Source organism: Notechis scutatus, chromosome 7 (assembly GCF_049901735.1).
Source record: "Notechis scutatus isolate UNSWTSFEM ecotype Mainland chromosome 7, rNotScu1.2, whole genome shotgun sequence".
In the NCBI taxonomy this organism is placed as follows: domain Eukaryota; kingdom Metazoa; phylum Chordata; class Lepidosauria; order Squamata; family Elapidae; genus Notechis; species Notechis scutatus.
Window position 1 is genome coordinate 8548654 of NC_142015.1, and position 24056 is coordinate 8572709.

The 24056-nt window shown below is 38.6% G+C and overlaps 1 protein-coding gene across 4 annotated transcripts in view; it reads right to left on the reverse strand.

Moving 5' to 3' along the window:
• Window positions 1–24056, reverse strand: part of EBF2 (EBF transcription factor 2) — a 250146-nt gene that overhangs the window by 209768 nt on the left and 16322 nt on the right. For all 4 annotated transcript variants that reach the window (XM_026671320.2, XM_087969954.1, XM_087969953.1 and 1 more), the window contains exon 6: window positions 16616–16684. In XM_026671320.2, coding sequence (XP_026527105.1) covers window positions 16616–16684 — 69 coding nt within the window. The remainder of the gene's footprint in view (window positions 1–16615; window positions 16685–24056) is intronic.

Genomic DNA, 24056 nt, shown 5'->3' on the forward strand with positions numbered 1-24056 from the left:
TGAAGAAAAGGAGAGAAGAAATGCATTTGTTTTTTTTGTTGTTTGAAAGATGTATATAACTGCCCAACTTATGTAAACATGACTCGGGGTGGCATGTCTCAAATAACACTCCCAAAATAACATTACAAAGAACAACCCTAAAATATCAACCCAAAACAAGTGCATAATTTGGGACATACTAGAAAGTTCCTCCATCACCTAAAACACAGACTTAACTGTCATCCCAGCCCTACACTCAGGAGAGAAAAACACATATTAAAGCAGGTTGTCCAACCTTGGCAATTTTAGGACCTATGAACTTCAACTCCCAGAATTCTCCAGCCAGCCATGTTTTAACTAGAGGAACATAATAACTAGGGAAATATCTGGGAACTAATTGTATCAAATTCAAACCTATTTGACTCTGATTTTTATCAAATCAACATGCTTTCTTATTCTAGTCCCACCTTCTTTCATCCCACCTATGTTTTTTCATGATTCAGCATCTAAATTCCAAAAATATGGACCTCAATTCATACTCCTTGGAATGCTGCCTAAAGTTCTGGTCACCACAACACAAAAAGATGCTGAGATCCTAAAAGTGTGGAGAGAAAAATAAGATGATAAGGGGTCTGGAGACTAGATCATAGGATGAATGATTGACCTAGACTATTGGGCAGAAAGATTGGGGGGGGCATGATAACTGTCTTCTAATACTTGAGGGGCTGTCACAAGAAGAGGGGCCCAACTTATTCTTCAGAGCACCTGAGGGCAGGACAAGAACTAACAGATGGAAGCTTGTTAAAGTGACATCCAACCTAGAAGTAAGGATGAATTTTCTGACAGTGAGAGCAATTAATCAATGGAATAGCTTGCCTCCCTGAGCTATGGGTGCTCTATCATTGGAGGTTTTCAGAAATAGACCAGACAATCATTTGATCCAGATTGTATAATTGAGTGGCCTCCAACCTTTTGGGCACCAGGGATCGGATAGAGGTTTTTCCGCGGACTAGAGGGGCATGGTTTCATGTGGTGCCTGCATTTCATGGGTGGGGCTTGGCTTGTTTGTGTGGCCCAGTTTCTGGCATGACAGCCCAGTGTGGTTCCATGCACCAGAGGTTGGGGACCTATGGTATAAGGTTTCCTACCTTGAGAAGGGAGTTGCCCTAGAACTCCTCTGAGTTCCCTTCAGGCCTTATTTTCCTAAATCAGATATATGTAAGGTTCTACCTCCCCCACCCACCCACTCACACACACATACACAACCCACACTATTTAATTCTGTAGCTTCCAAAACATTAATCACCTTCTCCAACCTAATGTCTTGAAGACCTCTAATTATGATCCCGTAACTGGAAATCTGGCACAATCAGAGAGAAAATACCTGGGGAAGCCAGAGAGGAGCCTTCGGTAAGCAGTAGTCAAGAAAAGAAAAAGGAGCCAATTCATAAAATGGGTCTTTGACAGATGCTCAAGTCTAACCATTTGAAAGGAGAACTAGAGATTGCATTGGAACCAGGGGATTTACCCCTGAACTTGTTCTACTTTCAAACTATTTTTAGAAATGGAAAATTCTCAAGAGGACCAGCAGCAGAGAAGCTGTGTTTCTATTTTCTAGACTCAAGCTGCAAGTAACTTGAAGTAGGGACAAGAGGCTTTGTAAGTAATTTTTTTTTAACTTGCAGCAAAATCACATTAGATTTCCTGAATGGGTGGCATTTGAGCCTTCTCAGACCCAACCAGGTGACCGGTTCACCAAATTGAATGTTTTCCATCCGAGTTGGGGATGTTTTGTTAGCTAGGGGACACACTCAGCATTTTGAAGGACCGCAATGGAAGCACAACTGCACAAAATGGAGAGAGATGGGATCTTTTCCTCTCCTTGGATATGCCAGGTGCAAGAAACCAGGAGCAAGGATTAGAGTTCAAAAACACTGAGAGTTTATTCCATGCAGCTACTGATACACAAGAATCTGATCTACTAACAGTCATGACAAATTGGTGCCAGGTAAAATTCCACAGACTTCAAATGGGGTTGGACATAAATCTCTTTCAGGGGCATAGGAACTCCAGATGGCTGATGCATTTGACTCCTCCTTCAGAATCCTCCTACAGCAGCTTCCCCCATTGTTTTGGGCATTAGGGACCAGTTCCACGGAGAGGAGTATTTTGGTGGATCAGAGGAGGCCTGCATCCCTTGGATGAAGCTTTGCTTGTTTGCATGGACTGGTTTCTGGCATGCTGTGGACCAGGAGTTGGGGACTCCTGCCCTGCAGGATATTTTTAAAGGGGGAGTATGGGAGGTAGGTTTAAGGTGACTTTGGGGTTTAAAAAATTCTGACTCAGAATGAGTCCAAGGGCCATGAAAACAGGGTTTTTGCAGGCTACATATTCCCGTCCTAATACATCCAAAAGTATTCAGATATCATTTTAAAGATATTTGTAATGGTGTGTGGGAATGACCATGGGAGACCCGGCAAAGAGATCCTGCATAGGGGACAACCAGATAAGAGGGTGCTGAGCCCACAGCTGCATAGTAGGTGGAGGCAAGAGACTCAGAAGGGACCCTTTTTAAGTGATCTGGCTATTAAGGTGATGGCAGAAGAATCATACTTTCAGACTTCCAAGATTCTGTTTATGTAGATTTACAATAAAGTATTAACTTATCTGGCTGTGTATTTTTGCCTGGTCTGTCTGGGAAAGCTGACAGTATGTTTCTAAGCCAAACATTTAAATGGAGGTTGCTTGTAAAATGATACTTAGTATAAGTTCCATCTATCTGATTGAGATTCATGAAATTATATCCATATTTCAAATGTATCAAACCAATTCTTCAATAAATGTGAAATTACAATAATAGAGAGTCAGCCTATTTCCCCCAATAATCTGGGTCTTCATTTTACTGATCTTGGAAGGATAGAAGGCTGAGTCAGCCTTGAGCTGGTCAGGATTGAACTCCAGGCATTGGGCAGAGTTTGCCTGCAATACTGCTTTCTAACCACTGTGCCACTATTGCTCCTAATTGTAGTTGCTTCTGTTTTTAATATACAATTAATTTACTATAAGATAGCCAGCAAACTCCAAGTTTACAATTAAGTTATCAGAAAAAACAAAACATTGCATAGCTAATTCTCCTAATGCTTCCAAAGGAGGAATTTTTAAAAGTGTTTTGCCAATATAGCTTTTTGCATTTCATTCAACTATTCCCATTGGGTGAATATGTAGATTTTATTTTAAAAAAGAACACTGCCATCTTATAGGTAATGAACTCTTCGTTACACACAAGGTGTTCAAGGTATGTGTAAATCTCTCTCCACTGCCCTATATCTTTCCTGGCTTCCTCAGAAATCAATGAAGCATCTTCTGGAGTGAAAAATATGCAAGGCTGTGTATGATCTATCTAGTTCTCTTTCCTACTTTCAATTACCACCTTTCTTTTACTGTTGAGATCTGCTTTCCTTTAGGGGTAAGCTCTTAGCCCAAATTTCCTACGCAACTTAAACTGGGAGTAGGCCTGAGGAAAGGGTAGTTGTTGTGTTTGTTTCTTCCATACTTGCATGATCATGGTTATGCTATAAGCCAACCAGACTCATTTGGAGTCAGCCAGCCTCTAAATTTAAATAAATAAACTGAGTTCTTGCGTTTCAGCCACAGACAGGATCACTAAATTTCAAGACTGTCTGGATAAACATGCACAGGTTAACAATATTGTCTTTCACTGCTGAATCATCCCAGCAGATTTATATATTCTAATGGAATATTTAATTTAATAATTTAGATGTGTTTGCATGCTTCAGTTCTGCTACACTGGCTTTGCTGGTACTGGGATAGCTAGCTAGCCTGATGACTGACTGACTGACTGAAAAACAGACAGACAGACAGACATGGATGGATAGATGGATAGATGGACATATAGAATTTTAAAATACAATGAAAAATAAGAATAGGCACAGGAAATAAAAAGAAATTTGACATTACTGGAATAGGAATTCATTTTAATGTTTCTAATTGTGAAAAAAACAAATATCCACTTGATCTGAACCCAGTTTGAACACTTTCAAATTCAATTTAAGCCCAGGTAATATAGAATCTCACAAGCCAGCTTTTCCTTAGTTCACCTAACGCAAGATTTTTCTTTTATAGGTTGGTTGCACAAACCCATGAGGGAGTTTTACTCCAACAGAATGTTTGTGTGAATTTAACCACCATGATTTATAAAACATGAAGTTTTAGAACTTCATCATGCCCCCTTACTAATTTCCCTACACCCATACTCTCCAGAAGTTTAGAAAAATGGCCATTCTGGCAGGAAAAGTCTGGGCTGTCCACACCACTAGAGGGAACTTGCTTGGCAAACTTGCCATGCCACCAATCACAGGTTTTTATTTGTTTTTCAAATGTATATATAGCATTAACTATTTTGAGATTGTATACTCAACATACTTAACCTGGCTATTGAATTCAGCCACTTTCTGGATATGCATATTATACCGAACCAGAAGCTCATCCAAAGGGATGGATTTGAACAATATGCTATAAGACATATTGTTGATTAAAATTAACCAAGTTTGCCATGTGGATACTAATATATCTGTTAGACCATTATTGTCCTGGTTAAGTGTGTTGTGTGAACACAGGCAGCATGGCCTCATTTAGATGGGGTCCAGCACATGAAAGAAAGCTCATGCATTCAGAGGAATGTTTGAATATCAGTGCAGTGTGGAGATAGATGTATGGATTTTTGTTGCCAGCCAACAAAACTGGTAAAGCAAGTTGATATTGTAGACTAATTATCAGATGCAAAGACTCAAGATCTAACATTAAGTTCCAGTTAAGCTGATTTATTGCTCACACCTACATACAAGAATCTAGTCAACTAATGGTCAGCACTAAATTGGTGCTAGATAAGAGTCAACGGAATCCAAGAGGGGTTGGACTTAGACTTGCTTGTAGCAACGTAAGGGGTCTAGGCTGATTCCTCTCTTGACTCTGCCAGTCCTCCTACATTAATAACACCTGGAGGACAATCCTTCCATATCATATTATTGGATTTCACAGTCTTATTGCACTGTTCTAATTTAATAGATGGAGTCTAAGCAGGGTAGAAAAAAGCCGCAAAGATAGATATGACATCCTCCCAACATTGTGAAGTGAGTTTATTTCTACCCAAAGTAACTATGGCCGTGATCATCTCATTAGGATGTGTCACATCTTGTCTCTTCTAGTACTTATTTCCTCTTTAATTAGATGCTTTCCATCCTATGAACATTTGAAAATAACTAAATAAATTAAATCATCAGTCATTTCAACCCATTTGCTTTCCCTATTGAAAGAAATGCACAATCAATAAACATCTGAGTCCTAAGGTTTGGCTCATTAGGTTCTGCAGCTTAAAGGATCCCCCAAATTGAGTGTAACCTCTTTTTTCTTTTCTTTATACCGTGACATTATCCCTGATGCTCAAACTCTCTTAAAAAGGAAAGGAAAGAAAGAAAAGGCATTTTGGCTAAGAAAAAGGGACTGGGATGTTGGGTTTCACCATACAGAAGTAAGTAAGTTGGGGGACACCCTTTCCATCTATCTTCCATCCATACCATTGCCCAAGATGAAAATTGATTGCTACAAAAGTTCATCTTTGTATGGCATTCAGTATCTATGCATCTCTAGAACGGGTGTGTAACCTTGGCAACTTTAAGACTTGTGGACTTCAGCATGGCTGGCTGGGGAATTCTGGGAGTTGAAGTCCACGAGTCTTAAAGTTGCCAAGGTTGGACACCCCTGCTCTAGATACTCTACCACACTATCACTATTACAAGAGGGCAAGGTTTATAGTCACTATCTAGCGATTGTTGAGGCCTTGTGCGCAGTTCAAGGCATTATGCATTGTCATTGTTTTGGCTTGTTTGTTTAATGAAACATCTTGGAACAATTCTTCTCCTTTGGTTCCTGAGCCATTACCTTTTCATCAAAGGTGCCGTCTTTGAGTTTTCTCCTGGAATATGAGATGAGTGAGTGAACCAAGCCACCAGTAAGACAGTGAACACTTAACCTTTCTGTTGTTCCCGGCAGTTTCCATTTCCAGGGTTATTGCTTCAAGTAGGTAGGTATGTAGGAAGAAAGGAAAGAAGGAAAAAAGGAAAGGGAGGGGGATGAGGAGGACGGCATACCAACAGCCTTTAAAAGAGACTAAGGCCATCATTTATCAAATGACAGGACAAAGCACTCCAACTTACCAAGCCCTTGCAAAAACATCTCTGGCTACTAAAAAATTAATCGGCACCAGATGGCACAACAGCCGCTTGTCACCGAGCCAGGCTTGAGCCACAAACAAAAGCCTTTTGCTCCACGGGAAAAGTCAGAAGATCACTGGAAGATCAGGAGAGGAGAGCAGCAGGGGTGGCAGGACCCCGAAGATGGCCATGGAAAAGACAGGGGGCCACTTTGATTGCCTGACACTAGAGCAGGTAAGAGTGTCCTCGCTGTGCGGGGAGAAGAAAAAGGCAGCTAAGCAGGTTCCAGAGAACAGGTTCAAACATGTCATAGTCCTGTGTGTTCACGCTACTGAAAGGCGCCGATTGGGTTATCTTATTGCATCAAGCCATTGGTTCTTTAACCAGCATTTATCAAATAAATCATGATCGACTCTTGGGTTCATACATTACAATAAGGAATTCTAAGTCCCCAAGAATCAAAGATACCCTAAAATCAAAGAAAACAGATGGAGAAGATAGTGCAATGTATGAAGTCAGTTCCCTCTGCTCAATGTTAGAATACTTGGGATGGGAGGAAAATCCAGACAGAAATTCTGGAATGCTGTTATTAGTGAAAACCATTCAGTTTTCTCCCCAATGCTTTTGAAAAAGTTTGGGTCTACGGCTATCAAAATTCCCCTATCAACCTAGCTCCAGAAATTCTAGATGTTTTAGCCCTAATGAACCTGAACTGTTATCACTTCAGGAGAATCATGTTGCCCTCATCAAATCAACTGTCTGATTTGGAAGAAGGCCGCATCTTGTGCCTTCAAATTCCTTGATTTTAGGCCAATGCAAACAAGGTGTCATCTCCTCCCACGTCTTTATTTGCATTACCATTGATTCTTTCTTTTTCTGAAAACACTTTCTTCTGTAGTTTGTCTCATTGCATCAAGTAATATTCTGGAAGAAACTGCAGAGTGGAGCAGAACTGAAGAAAGATGTGTGAATTCAGTTTGAATTCTGAACTTAGTTCTCCTATATTTAATTATTTAAACGGCGACTGTATATGTCTTACTTGGAACCTATTTTGTTTTAGCAAAAGGTTCCAGGTTTGAAATGTTCTCTGAGGGAACAGCTTAATGGCTTTAGATAATATTCTTTGATGATATTCAAATAAAAGTAACAATCTTGACTTATATTACAATGATTGTAATATGACTAATCATCATTAGTTGTCGGTGACTAATTCAAGGAAGCAAAGGTAAGCAGCACCAACTTTAGTAGGCACTGGTGTATCAATCCACTTCCAATTCTAAATGACATTGCTAACCTCCCAGTTGTCATGACCAAAATATTGTCCATGGTCCAACACCTCACTTCATTGTAAGAGGCTCTCAGTTTAGAGGAATGAAAGATTTGCAAATACTAAGCAAAGACTTCTCTTTCTCCATAATCAAAACTAAGTGTCAAGTGTCAGAAAAATCAGGAGATCCAGACAGTTCAAATGATTTATTGTAAGCTTAAGATCTCTACAAGAATTTGAACTACTAACCACCAAGGGAAATTAACAGGAAATAAGAGTAGAAGGAATTCAAGGTGGGCTGGGCTTAGATTTCTTGTGGGAGCAGCACAAGGATTCATGACAGATGATGTGTTTGACCCCTCCCTCAGGCTGAGCTTACACCAAGGTCCGCCAAGATATGGATTTAATTTGCTGTTGCTAATTGTGTCTCTTTTAATCTTAATGTTCCTCAAGCAAACCCTTCCTGCTTCTCCACATGCTTGTTCTAACATCATTTCACAGGTGGTCCTTCATGAGTTAGGGGAAGACAATCCAGAACAGCAAATCAGCCATTCACATTTTGTTCCCTGCATAATCTCACCTTTGTAGGGGTATCATATGAATAATAAGGCTACAGTAGTTAGGATACATGATTTCAAAACATAGCCAATGATTAAGATCCATCTGCCAATTACGCATTTCATCAAACAACTTTCTTGAATATTCATACCGTGTCCCTTGGTTTTCATGTTCTACATTATTTAACTTTGATATGATTATACCTATAGTAAGGTGTATATTGTACAGAGTCACTCGAAAATGAGATGGGCTAAGGTAAAGTAAAATTTCCCTTGTCCAGTCATGTCTTACTCTAGGAGCCAGTGCTCATCTCCATTTCTTAACCAAAGGAACCAGTGTTGTTCAAAGATGTGGTTATGTGGCCAACATGATTAATTGTTGAGGTGTATGGAATGCTGTTAGCTTTCCACCAAAGTGGTACTTGTCTACCTACTCACTTGTGCATGCTTTTAAACTGCTAGGTGGGAAGGAGCTAAAGCAAATAATGGGAGCTCACCCCGTCATGCAGTGCTCGGGTTTCAAACTCAGGCTATCCATTTTCCAGCTCAGAGTTTTTAACCTGAGCCACCATGCCTATATCTATCTATCTATCTATCTATCTATCTATCTATCTATCTATCTATCTATCTATCTATCTATCTAATCTATATCTATATCTATATCTATATCTATATCTATATCTATCTATCTATCTATCTATCTATATATGTAGTAATATAGTTATATAGTTATATAGATAGATAGATATAGATATAGATGATATAGATATAGATAGATAGATAGATAGATAGATAGATAGATAGATAGATAGATAGATATAAAATTATATACTAGGCAATGTATGCTAATGTATGGAATACCTTGCTAATAGGTTTTATAGGGTCCAGTTTCTTCTGTCAATTCTCAAAAGGGCATCTGTTTAACATTTCATTATTCCTTTAAAGTTTGAACTGCCTAGGTTTTTAATGTGTCTACTACGTGTTTTATATGTTATTCTTTAATTAATATATCTTTATTACTATCCCACCCTTAGTTTTTAAGTACAAAATAAATCACTGCCATCGTTATTCTTTCATGGAGATTTATATGAAATTGTAGTAGAGGCATAATCCTGTCTACTTCCTCAAGCGCAAGAAAACTTTATTTGATATTCTGCCCAGTGAATGCAAAGGGATTGCAGTAGCACAAACACTTTTGGTTTAACTGATATAACATTGGATTGTATTCTATTGTCTTTTAAAAAAACAGCCATCTGGTCTTATAATCTTCCTGTGATGCATTGATTTCCCTGACCAATGCTGGAAAATATCTAGCAATGAAGAGATCCTAACTGGCTTCTAAGAGATAGCTTTTCTTCACTTTTATTCCCCCATTCTGCCTTTAGGTATCCTAAAAACTATTTTCTTTATAAATAGAAATAGAAATAGCACGAAGGCTTATATAGTTCACATTGCTTTCCAGCCCTTCTCTAAGTGGTTTTCAGAGTCAGCATATTGGCCCCAACAATCTGGGTCTTCATTTACCAATCTTGGAAGGATGGAAAGCTGAGTCAACCTTGAGCCAGTCAGGATTGAACCGCTGGCAGTTGGCAGAGTCATCCTACAATACTGCATTCTAACCACTGCCCCACCACAGCTCCTCCTCTTCCATAAAGAGATGATGATGATAAGGATGACATGTCCATTTTTCCAAATCTGATCTGTGCCTCAAAATAGGGAAGCCTGGATAGTTAACTTTGTTGAAGTATAGATGTGTAGTTAAATTTAAATTTACCAACAAAGAATTAAAGGGAGAAGCAACTGCTTGTGAAGGCTTCTAGATTGGGGCTGAAAGGCAAAAGTGGAAGCAGTATGCTCCATTGCCATTCCATATTTGGGTAGACCAGGTTGCCCTGACAGACTGGTCTCAGCAGGAAAAACACATATAGATTTGTAGGTTTTTGAAAAATGCTATGGATAACCTAGAGAAAGGAAGGCTCTACTCAATGAAATCACAATTTTACAACCCACCAAAATATCTAAGCTAGGAGTAGCTTAGTAGCCAGTGGTGGGATTCAAATATTTTTGCCACTGGTTTTGCCACCGGTGGGCATGGCTTGGTGGGCGCGCTTTGCATGCATGCACACACTTTGCGTGCACATGCATGCCAAACATGCACTTTGCGCAGGCACAGAGGCTTTTGCACAGGCGCAGCAGCATTCTAACTTGCCTTCTGCAAGCCTGCACAATCCCAGTTGTTTTAGCAGCTGCCGCGCGGCACTCTTCTGTGCCGCGCAAAGCAGCTGCGCTTCAAATTCAGCAGATAAAGGTGAGTATGAGAGCCTAGGCGGGCGGGTGGACCCAACAGCAGAGTGGCAGAGAGAACCGGTTCAGTCTCTGTTGCTCATCGCTGCTACCGGCTCGCCAGAACCGGGCCGAACCGGTAGAATACCACCACTATTGAGTAGCTAATATACATAATAGAAGTACAGTGGTCCCCATTTTTTGAATGGTGAGGATAAATCCTTTTCAAAGGATAAGAAGGTTGCTAACACTTTCTTTGGATAACTTATTTCAGTGCCACAGGACTAATGAGTCTTACGTTTTTCAGTGGGAATAAATCTCATTGAAATGACTTATTTCTGAAAAGGCATAAAGTTATGTTATTAACCATCTGGAAATATTGTCTATTGCATCCCATGCAAAAAATATAAAATACCAAAATTATAATTGTGGTGTCCTTGGCTTTTGAGAAGAAACGCTTTCTGATAAAAATAATAATAATAATAAGAGGTGAATGGAAGGGCTCCAACTGCATCCCTGGAATGACGGATGCTACGGAAACATTTTGTGCTGCGGAGGAATTTCTGGATAGTGTTCAAGGGGAGACATGTTGAGAAGATGAATCTGAGCATCCCCACCAGATATTCTCCCTGGCCCTCTCCCTGGTCAACTTTTATAAAACTGGGAAAAGAGAAGAGGAACCAGCCTATCTCAAGCAATACTCACTAATTCACAGTACTGGATGATCCTTACTAGGTGGGCTTCATCAAATGCCAGAGTTGGAGAAAGGCGGAACAATTAGAAGAGACAGGAGAGGAGACTAGAAATGAACATAACCTCTATTATATTCAAATATCTAAAAAAAACTTCTAGTGGGATATACCACATCTATTAGTCACTTCAACATGACATAACACATCTTAAAACATAAGAGTCATCTAATCCATCCTGAAAATGTGACTTCAAAGAGACTTCAGTTTTTCTACTTCAAATTTTGCTTGGTGTTTCTGAGCTCATTTGAAAGTTGGATATGTGATGACCATCTTTAAGAATGTTTCTCAGAGCCTTTTAAGATGGGTGGACTTCTACTCCCAGAATTCCTCTGCCAGCCTTTATTACAAATTAAGATTTAGTTATCATTCAACTTTCCTACCATTCCTTTCTTCAAAGAATAAGTGTGTTTCCTTTCTTTTATTTATGGAAAAAAGAAGAAAAAAACAAAAAAGCAAAATCAAAGCAACAAAAAAATTCCCACAAGAACTATCTTTCAATCAATGCTTAAACAATTCATTAAACCTTGACCAAACTATACAATATTAATTATCATCTTTACATTAGCCAAAACCAGAAAGCAAACTTTTATCTATGATCTAGGGCTACAATTTTCCATCATTTTTATGTTATCTTGCATGTTTTTAAAAAATCCATAGGTCTCTATATAGTGAAAAATTCCAGATTCAGAAGTATATCCATATCCTTTAATTGTAAAACCAAAGCAACAATCTTATGGACTTCCATCCAACCCAGAACACTTAATAGAACAAGCCAACATTATATGGACAAGAATCCACTAATCTAGTTTACATTTCCAACATAATGACTTTGATAAACCGCCTTTTAAAAATATTCTCTAGTGCATTTTATAGACATGAAATGGCTTTCATTCAGTCAATCTCCTCTTAAGATCATAAGAAATAGTTAATAATTTAAAGTCTCTCTGCATTGATTCACTAATACAAAATATTCCAAATGAGTACTGAATTCCTAAATTCTTAGAAATAATTAGAAGTAGGTGTTATTACAATCACCGACTAGAATTCTACAAGATTCAAAAATAATTAAAATAAAATAATTAGTTTCTATATCAAATAAAATAAAATGCTAATATAAAATTATAACTAGATCATTGAGGCAATAAAAGGACACACAGCCTTATGGATACTATAACAGAATTTAGCCACATTCAAGGGAACAGAATTATTATACTCATATCATAGGAAGTGTACATAAAATAAATCTGAATTCTTTGAGTGTCTTGCCAGATAGGAAGTCATAAAGTGGACACTTATGTCCTTATAGAAAAACAAATATCACAGGAATGAACTAGCAATTGAATGGTTCCTTCTTCACAAGGGCACAATCTTAGCTTGTAAAGGGTTTTTTAATATTTGCCCTTGAGAACAGCTGTTAGGAGGATATTGAAAAGTGCTAATGTTAGTGCTCCTTGGAATTCAGAGAGAGTTGTTTGCTTTAAGTGTCTTGCAGCATAAAATAAGGGGAATCACATCACCATTCAGGAACACAATCTGAGGTTGGGTAGATTGACCCAATTAGACTTCCAAGTATACTGCTTTTGTATGGGGTAACAGGTAATCCTCACCTTGCAATATTTGTGTAGAGGTTACAACAACACTGAAAAAAGGGACTTACAAGCGATCCTCACACTTAGAACTGTGGCAGCTTCTCCACAGTCATGTGGTCAAAATTTGGCCAGTTGGCAACCAGCAGGTATTTACAATGATTACAGAATCCCAGGGTCATAGGATCAACATTTGTGACCTTCCCAGATGACTCCTGACAAGCAAAACCAATGGGGGATTTGCTTAATGACCACCTGATTCATTTAACAATGTCAGTGATTTGCTTAACAACTATGCCAAAAAAGGTCATAAAATCAGGCGTCACTCACATAACAACCGTCTTGTTAGTAATGGAAATTCTGGTCCCCAGTTGAGATTGTAAGTCTGTGAGGATTTGATTATAGCCCATCCTCAGAAGTTATATACATGCCTTAGTCAGATGTTGCTTTAGCACTGCTGGAATACTGTGTATGTCCCTGTGGTGAAGTGGAAAGATTATTCTGCTGCAATATGAGGACAGGAAAGGAGAGGAGAGGAGAGGAGAGGAGAGGAGAGGAGAGAGGAGAAAATATGGAATAGAATGGAAAATAATAATAGAATAGAATGGAACAGAACAGAATAGAAATGCATTTTTAGTTACAGTGGTACCTCAGTACTTGACTGCTTCAAAACCCATCAAATTTGGTACTCAACGCATTTTGACACAAAAACGTTGTCCCAATACTTGGTGTTAGTTTAGTATTCTATGCACTGTGATAGGAAGAGGAGGATGGCTGTGGAGAATGGACAGGAATCGGCCATGCTGGGAAGGTCTCCGCAAAAGGAGGGAGATGGCCACAGAGGGCAGACAGGAGGTTGGCCATGCTGGAAAAGTCACTAACATAGGAAAAGGGACAGACAAAAAGTTCTTCCCAGCTGAAACAAAGAGTCATGTGGTAAGTCACATGGTTTGCTTGGGACTTGTCCTTTTTAGTAGTTGTCACACCTACTGTGATGACTCGGAGCATGGCTCAAGGGCAGCAAAGTCACATAAATAAGAACAGTCCCTTTAGTACCTCCAACTTTGCCCCCAATGTCCAGGTTACCTTCGGCTGGAGAACAAACTCTCCCAAAAACAGTCTTTAAGTGAAGGAAATTCAGTCCAAAAACAAAGTACATACAAACTGTAAATAAAAATCCACACAAACCATGCTGCAGCAATTAACTTCACAGGGCAGGAGAAGGAATTGCAGACTTGAAAGACCAGCAAACTACACACAGTTGGGAAGATGCCAGGAACTTAGATAAGCCTTGACAATAATTCACGATTTGCTCTCAACAGTTTGCTGTGTGCGCAACATCCCTTTTTAAACACTGTATTCCCAGCTTCAGCTAATGAAGGGAATCAGGGCCCTTTCCTCCCCCGTAAGCCATGCAACTCACATTGCTCCCTTCTCCATTCTTCCTTGTGTGTCCTAGGATGAAGATCAGGTGAGCCTGGATCTTCCTCCGAATTCTCTCTCCCTTGGTCTACCTCCCCCTGTTCTGTCCAGCGAGACTTTGCCCTTCCCCAATTACTTCCACAGCCAATGGAGCCACACTCCCACTCCCTGTCAGCTGCTCGGCCTCTCCCTCGAAATCAAATTCCGACAGGGGCATGACACCTACTAGAACTAATCAATGATGTGTACAGAGGTACCACTGTACAAAATGTTGGTGGCTTTGTGCTTGAAGGCACCTGGAAAAAGTCATCCTTTATGGCATTGCCTGATCTCCCCTGCCCCCCCCCCAGTCCTGTATTTTAGGTCACTTTGCTAAGATCTTTATTAAGAACTTCATTTTAATATAATCTCAAGTGCTTTCTTGGGGGGGGAAAAGTGGCTAGGATTCTCCAGCCGCTGCTTATGATTGAAGCACTACATTATCTGTATGCAATAAGATTACAATGTGTTTATTAGCTACTTTAGAGTCGGGGGTGATGCTCCAAATTATTTATTTTGGCCACAAGAGGGGTTATCTGCAAATGGAAAAATGTAGGAGGCTAAATGCATTCCTGTCTTACTCTTCTTTAATTTGAAATTTCTTTAATATAGCTGCTTTCCGTGCTACAACAAACTTTTATTCTGAAGCTCCCATGGAGTCTGAGCATCAACAGGATTAACTATATTTTGTAGCATGCATGCATTTACCCATAACTTTATTCTGGAAATGAGGGCAAGTGTAGCCCTGAAGTCGATGAATGTGATACATCATACAGAACCTGGCTCACATAAATATTGTGGTCTGACAAAAGGATGTGGTCTAAGGGTGCCCAACTCTAAAACCTGTCTATTTACTTGCCAAATATACCCTGAACTGACCCAATTGGACAATTTATTATGTAAGTGGTTGGCATAAAGCTGACTTATTATGCTTAAGAAGTTGATAAGATGATAATTAGCTGGCAAGTCTTGATTGCTTTTTTCCATCACAGTGATGATCTTTCATTATTTATAAAGAAATAGTGAGACTCCATTATTGTTAAAATCCACTGTCCTCTCTTAACCTTTCAATTAAAAAAAAAAAATAGGTTGTTTTATAATCTTATTTAGGCCATCCAGAGCCATTTTTTCACAAGATGGATGGCCATATAAATTTCATGAATAAATAAATAAGCTTAGGGTTATCTAAAAGCACCCTCCAAGGCTCATAATCCAGAAGTTATATGTGATTTTAATACATCTGGCCCAAACTGTGAGCTGAAGAGGACTTTTCGTTTAATATCACATGATTTGACAATTTTAGGCAATCGAAATTTCTCCCACAATATTATAACAATGAATATTTCAGACAAGCCAAGTTGATAGTAATGAACAAGTCTACAAATAGAATACATTGGGTAATGGTTTGAAAAACTGTGAATGGCAAACACAAGCTAGATGATATGTGCAAACTACTTTTCAGGGCGGGTTTCAAACAAGTATGAAAATAGAAGGAAGGAAGCTTGCAAATGAACACATAAATTTAGAAAGAAATCAAATCTCAGTTTAGATTGAGTTTCTGAGGCTCTCCATCAATTTTCCAGCTGATGACACATTTTCCTGCCCTCTGGAAAACAAATGCATGATTTATACAAAACTATGGTATTGGGCAGTTGTTTTCTTTTGTATGCTGTTTTTAATCAGGGATGAAATTTCAGAGGAAACTTTCTCCAAATCATTTATAGAATATTTATCTCTAAACATCTCCTCCAAGTGTACACCATTTTCTACGAAACTTCTGAAAAGAGAATTACAAACACCAACAGTTCATATGCATTTATTCTGCTTGTGCTACACCATTTCATTCTTTAACCTGTGGTAGGTTTCTAAAACCATGCACACACAATTTGGGGCTTCAATAGTTTCAGATTTCTCTTACCTACCATGCCTCAAGTAAGAGTAAAACATGAAAAACCATTCTCTGTTCTTATCTTAGTACTGCATTTTCCCAGTGCAAAAAAGTTTGATTTCGAGTACCAACAAACATGAATATGCAATGATTTATGCAAAAGCTATCATAGCTCTAGATATTGAGGATTTTAAACTTGACTAACAAGTTTTCCACAAGAACATGACTGCAACTTCATTATTCAACGATACAGCACATATGAAATAGCAGGACTATTCTGATAGACAATTTCCTCTGGATACCATCTTTCATTTAATGGAGAACATTTGTGGTACTTTCATGAAATGAATATTTTGGCAAGCTTAAACAGGCAACTGGGGAATCTTATGTAACAACAAGACCAACAGCAACCTCAGCAATAATATGCAGACATTCCTCTAAAGAAAGTCCAGACATTTTGAGAACACTTTGCAAAAATATGGCATTGCACTGGCATTCACAATATTTGACATACAATATCAAGATGGTTTAATTTGTCCAGCTGGGAGGAATACAACAAGTAGGACTTTTTGATGGCTTTCTTTAAAAAAGAATTGAAGTTGTATCTCCTACCTATCAATGATCACGGGGTCTGAGGGAGTCTCGTTACGGTTTCCACAGCTCTTCTTTTCACAGCAACGACTGGTGAGGAAATAGCACAAAAGGAAAAGAATTCAGTCATTATAACATATGGTGCTACATAATTGTTTCTGGGGGGTTTTATACTCACGTACCTTAATTTAAACTGATAAAAGTGCGCAAACCACAATACCTGGGGAATGTCACAGATACTAGGCTTCTGCTAAAGAGCAACTTCAACACTGCTTCCTACACATGCACAGTGGTGGTGCTAAACCAGGGGTGTCAAACTCAATTTCAGGGGCCATGTGGATGTGGCCGACTGGGTGGGCATGGCCAACTGGGTGGGCATGGCCAGCTTGATGCCACTCCCCAAACTGCTGGCATGTTTCCTCTTTGCATTGGGTAAACCAAGCCAAAGCTACGCAGGTTGGCCCCTTACACTTTCCAGGATGGCTCCACAGCCAGATCTGACCACATCGCTGGTTGGATCTAGCCCAGGGGCCTTGTGTTTAATACCCCTGTGCTAAAGAATAACAGAGAAGATGCCAATCTCCAGCAAAACTGATATTATTGCTGAAGGAGTAGAATTTAACCTAGGCATTTACATACTAAACTCCAAGAAATTAGACATTAAATACATGAATAAATGCCAGATAATTATATTTTCATGTGCTTCTATATATTCTGAATTTGGACCATACATTAAATTATAAATTAATCACCGCTAGTTGGATTTGTGTAATACAGTAAGGCTTTAAAAAAAAGTTAAAGTTACCCAACTTAATGTATTGAGTGAATACAACCTCTAAGCCTGCGAATACAGATACCTCACTTAGCGCATACCAACTCCTACCACAGCTGAATTTTTAATATATTTTTTTTAAAGAAAGAATAACTCGGAATTCTTAGAATTCCTACTAACCCTTCTTAGAAATTTAAAGGATAATCATTGCAACTCATTAATTGACATGACCAGAAACAGGACAAGCTGGGAGCTGGGACAGTCAACAGTAACTTGAGAGGGTCATTCCCAAAACGTATAGCATTTTGGGAAATTGAGGGCAGGTGATTGGTTACACCTCATATATCAGCTCTTTTTAAAAAATGGGCAATCCTTCTAGAGATGTAACTGGCAATAGGAATAACCATGAGAAACAGAAGGAAGAGACACAACCAAGACAACAGTCAGATAAAATAAATCTGAATCTAGGGCAGAAAGGTAATTTAAGAAACACCTCAAGACTTGACCTTCCTTAGTTATCATAAAGATATAGGTGGTGGGGAAACATATTTAGGCTTGTAAATTTATTTTACTCTAACCTTCAAGTAAAAGTGGTATTAACATTCATATCTCTGGTTTCCTGATCTCATCTATCATGAAGTACTGAAAAACTTGTTAGAGGAGTCAAAACAGGTTTGCTATATTCCAAATGGACCTAACAATCAGAAATGGTTAGGGATTCCGACTATCATTAAATATGTGCATGTATAAATAATTACCATAATTTACAGTACTCAATATTATAATGGGAACAATGTTCACCAGATGGCCTATGGGACGGTTCAACCTTCTGCTTGGACATAATGAGTGATGGTCAACCTAAGCCTATTCCACCATCTTATGGCTCTAGATTATGAAAGCCAACTTGGACAGGGTAGACTAAATTAAAAACCATGGCTTACAAAATCACAAAGGCTGGGTACTCAAACCCTGCATTGCCAGGGATTGAAATGTTAGCATGCAAAGCATAGTTTAGGTCCCAAAGGAAGCAAACAAAAGGTTAAAAAGTTATCATATTGATGTAGCTTCTTACCAAGTGCATCTAAATTATATGAAAGTAACCAAAATATATTTACAATCCCCAAGGCACAACTTTGGAGCACCCCTAATGTTTGGAAATTGAAAGTTGAAAAATTTGACCCGCCGTACTATAAGAGTATCACGAAGCCCAGACACAGATCATACCAGGCTCACAACTGTGTGAGGAAGATGGGCAGTTGGGAAAAAATTGATCAAATAAAATAAAATAAAATAAAAAATAAAATAAAATAAAATAAAAAATAAAATGCTTTCCATGGGTTGGGTTTATTCAATGAAACTTTTCTTCTATCAGGAAAGAGTATAGATGAGAGTCCAATCTGGGTGGGACTCAAGACCAGAGGTTTTTGTCTTCTGAGCTTTCAGACTTGTGCTGGAACCCATCTTCAGGGAACTTCCCTCTAGCAGAGTGTGTGTCCTGTTGTGTGTGTGGTATGTATAGCGTCTGTTGTGAGTGACTTTTAGATGTTGATCAGCATGTGTTGATGGCTGTCCTTCCTTTCTGCTGTCCAGCACTTGCCTTCTAAGAACTCAATAGGCTGGTGGTAAATCCACATTCCTGTTGACTGACGAAGGGCCTGTTTCCCAGGCTTCAATCCCTTTCCTGGCTGTTTTTGTGCCTGCTCATCCGACAATCTTGTCTCTAGCCTGAGAGAAGTTTTCCTGAGAATCGGCTCCAGCACAAGTCTGAAAGCTCAGAAGACAAAACCTCTTGTCCTGGTGACCGACCCAGATTGAATCCAACATGATTCTGGGACACATACATTTGCTTTCAATTGTGAGTATAGATGAGGGTTATATTAGTTTTCTTTCTTAATCCTTGCCCAGTTCAAGCCTTGCATTGGCATGGCTCGGCCATATTGCATGGAAAGCTTATTTATTTTATTTATTTATTTACATTTTTGACTGCCCATCTTCTCAAAGAGTTGTGAGCCTCGTATGATCTGTGTCTGGGCTTTGTGGTACATGATGTCTTCTCTCATCAGGACATAAACTATGCTTTGCATGCCAGGCTTCAATCCTTGGTTTTGCAGGAAAGATTGCAAAAAACCCATCATGAAATTCTGGAATCCCTTAGCCAGCTACTCTTACCAATGAATTAGCAATGAACTCATACATCTTTATAAGCTTCAGACAGGCTGCCCGCATTGAGCTAAGGCATAATCTAGTTTGCTTATCTTAGGTTTGTTGTGTTCTGTTGTGATGACTGGCCCATTATGGAGCATGGCTAAGCAAACCACTGCTACCTTGAAGGTGTGATCTGTTCTTTGGAAAACATAAATTGTGGCTAGGTATTACATCACTCTAATCTGTTCAGGCGTAGTTAGTAAATCATGGCTGATACAAATCCATATGTTTGTGAATATATAAATCCAGCCAATACAAAACAGTTTCTCTTTTCTTCATTTCTAATCTTAGCTGCTGCAAGTTGCAAGTTTGGAGGTGACCCAGATTCCAGATGAAGATTTAATGGACACCTTCACTAGACCAATCTCTATCTGGATTATGAACCTCATGTCAGCCTTTTGCTTTATTAAAACAAATATTTTTATTATAAATAATAAATATTATTTATTAAAATAAGTGCACCATCATGCCTCCCATCCCTGTCCTATTGTCCCCATTTAATCACACCTATTTTCTGTATTCTTACTCATGTTTATACTTATACCTATTATCTTGTAAGCGATTGACAAATCAATTCAAATCAAATAAATAAATAAATAAATAAATAAATAAATAAATAAATAAATAAATAAATAAATATTAATAAATTCCTTGTGGTTGTTTTTTTTTTTTTTTTGCATGGTGTAATATTGTGTTTTAACAGCATTTAAAACACTATTATACACATGACCAGGACTACACAAAGTATAATGTGAAGAATCAGGATGTCCCAGAAATCTCCGTTGCTCAAAGAAAGTTTTACATCTTTTCTCTTCCCCTTCCGAAAAAAGGTTTTAAAATTCAGCTTTCAACTTAAAAAAAAAAATCTGTCTCTAATTTCAAACTGAAATAAGCCCCCAGCATGGTGGCCTTTGTTTTGTTTTCTTCTCCTCAACTCCTCCCTGGCATTGCATAACAAAAGTGTCTAAATTCACACCATCTGGCCAATAAAGACCTAAAGCTCGCTGGCTGACTGGCTCAGCCGATCCTGTCTGCTGCTGTCTAGTCTGAGCCTCGTGGCAAAAGTCACAGCTGTGGGTCTCACTTGCGCTCAATGCAACTCTGTTATTAGCCAGCTGTAGGCCTCGAGACTACTTCTGTTCACATTATAATACCTTTTCACCCACCCACCCCCAAGCAGCAAGGGCAGAGAGGCTTCTGGCAACAGCTGAACGAAGTACCGTTTGCATCTTGCAAATACTTGGCATTAAAAGGGGGGGAAAGGATTATTCCAGGAGAGATGCCTTATTTTTATTTATATCCATCTGACAAACCAAGTGCCCGCATCAGTATTCTGCTCTGTGAAGAAAACATTGCTGCCCAGAGTACCTCGTGTCTCCATGCTACCTAGTTTTGTTCAGATGGGAGTTTCATTTAGAATCAGAGGGACATCAGAGAGCAGGAGCTGACTTAGAGGCAGCCATCAATAACGCAAACAGCTCGGCTCCGCCATGAAAATGCTAAACGAGAACGCTAATTATTGTGAAACAGAGATTTTCCTTTTTCTACCAGTGACACATCAGTGCATCTGCATAAATATTTAGACAACATTCTTCCTAGGCTTGCATCTGTCACCCGGAGAAAGATGTACGGATTCTGGATACACTTGTCTGCATCCAAGCAGAACAGTCAAACTGTACTATACGTGCTATACGTCAAATCAAAAAGATGTTTATTTTCCAAGGAAGGTTGATAAGAACGGTCTGTCATTCCAAGACAACGGGCATCCGCTTTTAGCAGCAAGCATGGTGCGTTAAATTTTGATATCCTGTTATACTAATGCAGACTAAACTATCAGCTTTAAAAATTGATGCACGGGTTGAAATCTTCCCATAATAAAATCCGATTGTGGTGCCAAAGAAGATTAATTTCATTTTGGACATTTTTTTTAGATTTAAGCCCAAAACTAAGTTCTGTAACAATGTAAAAAAAAATAAACAAATTAATAATTATTAATTCTATCCAAGTAAGGTGATTAAGGATTCAAATCTAGTTGTCTTATTGGTTTTACCAAGTTGTTGTATCTCATGAGAAGGGTTATCAGAAAACTATCATGTTTCTTAACTGATTTATAAACCAAGGTATCTTCCAGCTAAAAAAAAATATTTTTGTAATTATAAAGTTAAGGTCTTATACCAGCCAGCTTTAAACACAGGTTTATCTGGACAAATATAAAACTGAGACAGACAGAGGGAATAGCATTTGTGCAGCCTGTCATATAATCATAAATCTGTGAAGGCAAAATGCCCGCCTCAGTTTGGTATTATTCTAAGAAAAATTATGCTTTCCAAATTTTCTTCCCTCCTTGTTTTCTATCCATCCTATAAAATAATGCTTATGTTGCAGTGTTCCTTAGGAACAGCAATCTCTGTTTCTAAAACTGGGCCAACATTCTCAAGAAGTCAACAAGTAAAATACAAAATATGAATATTGTTCTAAAGAAAGCACAAATTGCTAATTTCATAGAGCTAAATCTTGAACCCATGAAGTATCATATTTACCACCACATTTTCCAGCCAACAGCTGCATTTTATTTCATTCAGTTTTCAAATAGAATAACATCAAAATAATTATGCCTCCTTTTTTGGCCAATTTCTTTCTGTCCCCCCCCCCCTTTTTTTTTCAGTTTTGGAGGGGCATTTAAAACAAAATAGGTTTGTTTAAGTCTAGCAAAGACTTAACAAACTTTCTTTTGTTTGCTACCTCTTAAAAAACAAAACACTAAATTAAGCTCAGTGAAAATGATTTAAAGATGGGTTTTACTCTCCAAAGGGATTTGATATCAAGTTACATAGCAGCAATTAAATGCTGATTTGGATATTTGGAAAAATTGGATCTGATTACTACCTGGATGAGAGAAATCTCGAGGTTAAGTAAGTTTATACTGGGAGGAAGCTGAAAAACAATATTCTGAAAGGAGGAGATGGAATACTGTTTCTGCTACATAGAAACCTGGGGTCCTTGGTGCTCTCTGAGCTTCATTGTTTTCTTGAAGATGTTTTGTTGCCTAAACACTGATGATGTTACCTAGTTTGGTAATGAAATGTCTACAAGAAAACAACCAAGCTCAGAGAGCACCAAGGACCTTTCATTTCAACCCTGAGCTACAAATATTCTTCTTTATCAGTATGTAGAAACCTACTTAAATACGTTCCTCGAATCACCAGAAGTTAAGTTCATTTCAAAGGAGAACTAACCTTTTCACTTGCATCTATTTTGTGTGTTTTCATCAGTCTTCCTCTGATATCATTACACTAATTTAAAACAGATGATTTAAGCATGCTTCACTTGAGAATTAATTTTATTGAAACTACATATGAGTAGATTGTGAGCACTGAAAATATAGAAGCACTAATGAGGTAAGAAATAATTTCCCCAAAATTGTGTTTCATTTTGGTTGAAGTTTAGATTGCAGATGGCTAAGGCCAATAACTTGTTCTCTCTGCTTCTAGCCAACCAGAAATCTTTATCTTGGTAGTCAATTTTTAAACTTGTAGCTCTCCTTTTCAATAACAATAGTACCCTGGGACACTGACAAGAAAATACAGATAAAATGAGAGCAACCATTACATAGCTTTAAAATTCTAATTGTGCTACATAGACACACCAAAAAAAATCAATAAGAAAAATTCTAGCAAATGGGAGACTTAAGGCATACATGTTACTGTGATTTCATTTGACATAATCCAGGAAAGGATGCACTAATTTTAACTGCAAATACATTCTCACCCATCATCAACCCTGGACCTTCAGATTCAGAGCAAAATCCCCAGAATAGCCAACTGAAAACTTCAGTCTTCAAAGAAAGCATCATGCCATCCACTGCAGCTTGAATTCCTTATTCTCTCAGCAGCCTTTTGATTGACAAAAAGCACCACTGTTTTGTCTGGATTAAATTTCCATTTGTTTGTCCTCAGCTAGTCCATTTCTAACATCAGACATTGACTTGGAAATGTCTGATGGAGTGAGCGGGGTAGGATCAGCATTTTGTGGGCATCAAATCCCCACCTCCTAATAATGTCTCTTGGTGCTTTTGCATACGTGTTAAAAGGCAGGGGGGACAAGCTGGAACTTTCAGGGTATCAGAGCCATATAAGGGCATATAAGAGATTCCCTTGATAGCATCTTATGAAACCATGCCCCCCAAAACACAGAAACAGCCATAAGAAACAGCCTCTTTTAGTTCTTCAAGTTCCATTCCAACTAGACAACCAAAAGCCATTGAGATTCCAGCAGAACCAACCAGAACATATTCTTCCTATCCTCTGGAGCAGTGGTGGGATTTAAAAAAAATTACTACTGGTTCTGTGGCTGTGACTTGGTGGGTGTGGCAGAGGAAGAATGCTGCAAAATCTCCATTCCCATCCCACTTCAGGGGGAAGGTTACTGCAAAATCCCATTCCCTCCCCACCAGAGGTGGTATCCAGCAGGTTCTGACCAGTTCTG